This window comes from Corapipo altera, unplaced genomic scaffold (genome assembly GCF_003945725.1).
Source record: "Corapipo altera isolate COAL_440 unplaced genomic scaffold, ASM394572v1 68, whole genome shotgun sequence".
Lineage (NCBI taxonomy): Eukaryota > Metazoa > Chordata > Aves > Passeriformes > Pipridae > Corapipo > Corapipo altera.
Genome location: NW_020884919.1, coordinates 1,843,292 through 1,846,785, shown reverse-complemented (window position 1 = coordinate 1,846,785; position 3,494 = coordinate 1,843,292). Strand labels below are relative to the sequence as shown.

The 3,494-nt window shown below is 40.7% G+C and overlaps 1 protein-coding gene across 1 annotated transcript in view; it reads right to left on the bottom strand.

Moving 5' to 3' along the window:
* Positions 1 to 1,276: 1,276 nt before the first annotated feature.
* Positions 1,277 to 3,494, bottom strand: part of MMADHC (metabolism of cobalamin associated D) — a 10,003-nt gene continuing 7,785 nt past the window's right edge. Inside the window, exon 7 of the mRNA XM_027656243.1 lies at positions 1,277 to 3,491. Within this exon, the coding sequence (XP_027512044.1) occupies positions 3,325 to 3,491 (167 nt within the window). The 3' untranslated portion in view covers positions 1,277 to 3,324. The remainder of the gene's footprint in view (positions 3,492 to 3,494) is intronic.

Below are 3,494 nucleotides of genomic sequence, written 5' to 3'. Positions count from 1 at the left end.
GGCCCCTCTCCCCTCTTTGACCCTCGGGATTATTTTTTCCAGCCAGGTGGCTGCCAGTGGAAGGGGAATATTGTTCTTTGCTGTTTATGCTCTTAGAAATGGGAGCTGCTCCATGACCCAGCTTCTTTTTTTCCTGTTCTTAATAAAAAGAGGCTTTAAAAGGAGCGGGCACATGAGGCAAGGCAGTTATTTTGCTCTTGTATTTCAGCTCCTCATCACTAACGGGGTTTTTACTCCCTCCACATGTACAGTGTTAATTTTTAACTCCAAAGCCCAGGTTTTTTTGCTCTCTCCCAAGTTAAGAACAGCTGAATATAAAGCTGAGCTGTAAATCCTGCACTGTGGCACGAGGATCTCATGAATAAAGCAACGAATTCCCTGAACCCAAGTGGCTGAGCAGAGGATTTGGAAGAGATTCCTCCATCCCAACCTGGAAAATCCCCACCTGGTGTTGATGAGGTAACAGCTCTGAAAACAAGCTCTTATACTGGACATTTAACTTGCCACTCCCTGAGAACACACATTTTTGGGGCTTCTCCCTCAACATTTCTACTGAAGTCTGATTAAAAATGATCACCCAGTCTGAACTTGAGGAGTGTCCACGTGGAAAGATCCCAATCACTGAAGACCTGACGATAATTAGGCAGGAAAATGTGACCTTACCTTTCTTTCCCCTAAAAAGGAATTCATTTTGTAACTCTGAAAGTTGTTCTGGCTTTTATTATCAGAAGTTCAGTTACACTGCATTCAAGGACTTTTATTTCCTAGTATATTAATATAGTTAATTAATACACAGTTTGAGGTCTGATGGGAGGGGAATGGAACTGGAATAGCTCTTCTGGGAATTAATATGAAGAAAGTTCTGTTTAGAAAAATATTGGGAAATCATCCCTCCCCTCAAATCCTGGCATGAAACATTAATATCAGTGAAGGCAAAACTCTCATTATTTCCAGTGAGATTTCTGACAAGGAAAAATCCCTTACAGGACAAAACTTGACATGAATTTAAAAATGAGCATCCCAAGCTTAACTGGAATAACCTGACAGCTCCCACCCTTTCTAAAACACAGGAAGTACAGCAAAGCACAGGGAAAGGTAACATCAAGTTGTCAGGATATTTACAATATATATAAACTCTTTCACAACTTGATTTTTCTAATATTTACCCAACAAAGTTCTCCCCGAGTCCAGCAAGACACCACCCCTCTTTTATCCCATGAGCTCGCTTGTGCTCACCAAAATTAAGTGTATTTTGCAAACAGACAAGACACGTTGCAGCTTCTCAAGCTTTTTTAATCCTCTTGATGAGAATGAGGAAATCAAACAGCAATAAAAGACTTTGAAGTGACAGTTTTCTTGGACAGCAGAGCAGAGGGTAAGAACTGGGGCTCTGGAAATACAGCACAAATTCCAGGACAAAGGGAAAAACAAAAATCCTGCCCCAGCAGCCACACACTTAAACCTTGGAATGCGGGCAGAGTAGAGCCAGTGAAGGGAAGGTGAGTAGGATAACCTTGGAATTGCTGGCTTTGGGAGGGAATTCAGGGTGGGCAGCACTCACTTCTCCAGGGGAAAGGCTTCCTCACTTCTCCAAGGGAAAGGCTTCCTCACTTCCACCTCCCTGGTCCAGCAAAGTTCCCAAGGACAGGGACAGGCACTTGGGAAAGGATCTGGTTCTAAAGCCATTAAAGCCAAGAAAAGGACTTTGGTGGAAACTGGCTGAGACCTGAGTAGGGAACAGAAGAACTACACACACCCAGGACAAGGTTTAAATTCATGTTGTTGGTGAACACTGGGAAAAGACAGAAGGATAAAATCCCAGGCTACCTGAGGGGAAGCTGAAACTCTTGGATCCTCATCCTGGGCAGTCATTATCCTCAAAATTCAACTTTCTGATGGAGTCAAGACTGAGGGATTCCCATTGTTACATGACTGCAGGGGTGTCATAAAGAATGGCCCCAAAACTGTGATGAGATTAAAATCTGCTTTATTCCTTCACCTATGGAGCCAAATTTCAAGGCATTGAAATTCCAGGTGTTCCAAGTGCCTTGAAATGTCTTCCCTGTTCTTCCCCCAGTGCCTTCAACTGATCTGATTGTTTTTGTGATCCCTGAAGAGCCTGAACTGATTTACTGAAACCCTCCTTTTATAATTGCACTAATTGATCATAATTGCTCTTTGCACAGGCATTTCAAAATTCCAGAGACAAGTCCAAATTGCATCAGAGTCCAGGAAAACAATGATGATATCCAGGCATTGCTCTATTATCTTTTTTTTCCCCTCCTGTATTTAATGACCTAAGAAAGTTACAAAAGCAACTTTAAATTACCTTTATATATATAAACTAATTAAATATATTTAGCTAACATTGAGAAAATAAATCCCAAGCACCATGAAGACAAAAAAAAAAACCAAAAACAATAAGAGATGACTGATTTTAGAGTAATTTAAGACTTTTTATGGAGTCTGTGGATGTAGCAGTTGAGTGAACACTTCCTTACTAAAGTATTACCTGTATTTAGAGCTTATCTCAATATCCTCTTTTTAAAACACTGAGTAAGTGATTAGTCCAGTATTAACTTCTGTAGTTTTTATAAAATTCTATATTCTGGGAGCACAATTTTATTGCTTATTCCACTCTTTTTTTCGCCACTTAGTCATTTCAGTAAGTGGCAGAATTCCTAGAAATTTCAGTGGCATCCGGATTTTTATTACTAAGCAGATTTGCTGGACATTGAAAGACAAGGTGGTTGAGAGGTGTGTCTTGTATGATATTAAAAAATATTAAAAAACAAAATGCAAGTAACTATGTTTAAACTCATTTAAGATGAAGGAAACTCACAGCTTGAAACTCGTGTGGCACTAAAGGATCTGTCTGGATGCTGCCAATTCATCTTTCCAAGTCACATGTGGTGACTTATTACTTCTATTACTTATTCCACTTTTTTTTGCCACTTACTGAAATGATTAAGTGGTACAATTCCTACAAATTTCAGTGGCATCAGGATTTTTATTACTAAGCAGATTTGTTGGACACTGAAAGACAAAATGGTTGAAAAGTGTGGCTTGTGTGATAAAATTAAAAAGGAAATGCAGATAACTATGTACTTGTAAATTTAAACTCATTTAAGATGAAGGAAACTCACAGCTGGAAACTCGTGTGGCACAAAAGGATCTGTTTGGACGCCGCCAATTCATCTTTCCAAGTCACGTGTGGTGAACACAAAGACTGAGAATAAATAACAGCTACTTTATTACCTAAGAACACTTGAAAACGTGGCATTTCCTTGGAGAGGATCATCAAGTCAAAGGGTGCAAAGGGCTTTAATTGCCACTGAGTTTCCTCATGATGGGGCTGTCGGGCTCGGCGTTGGTGAAGATGCTCCCCACCAGCACGTGGGTGCCCCAGAGGTTGTGCCGGATGACTTTGCAGCAGCCGAGGTCGTCCACGGAAAATCCCAAGTGCCTGTAACGCTCGTCCGTCTCGAACAGGG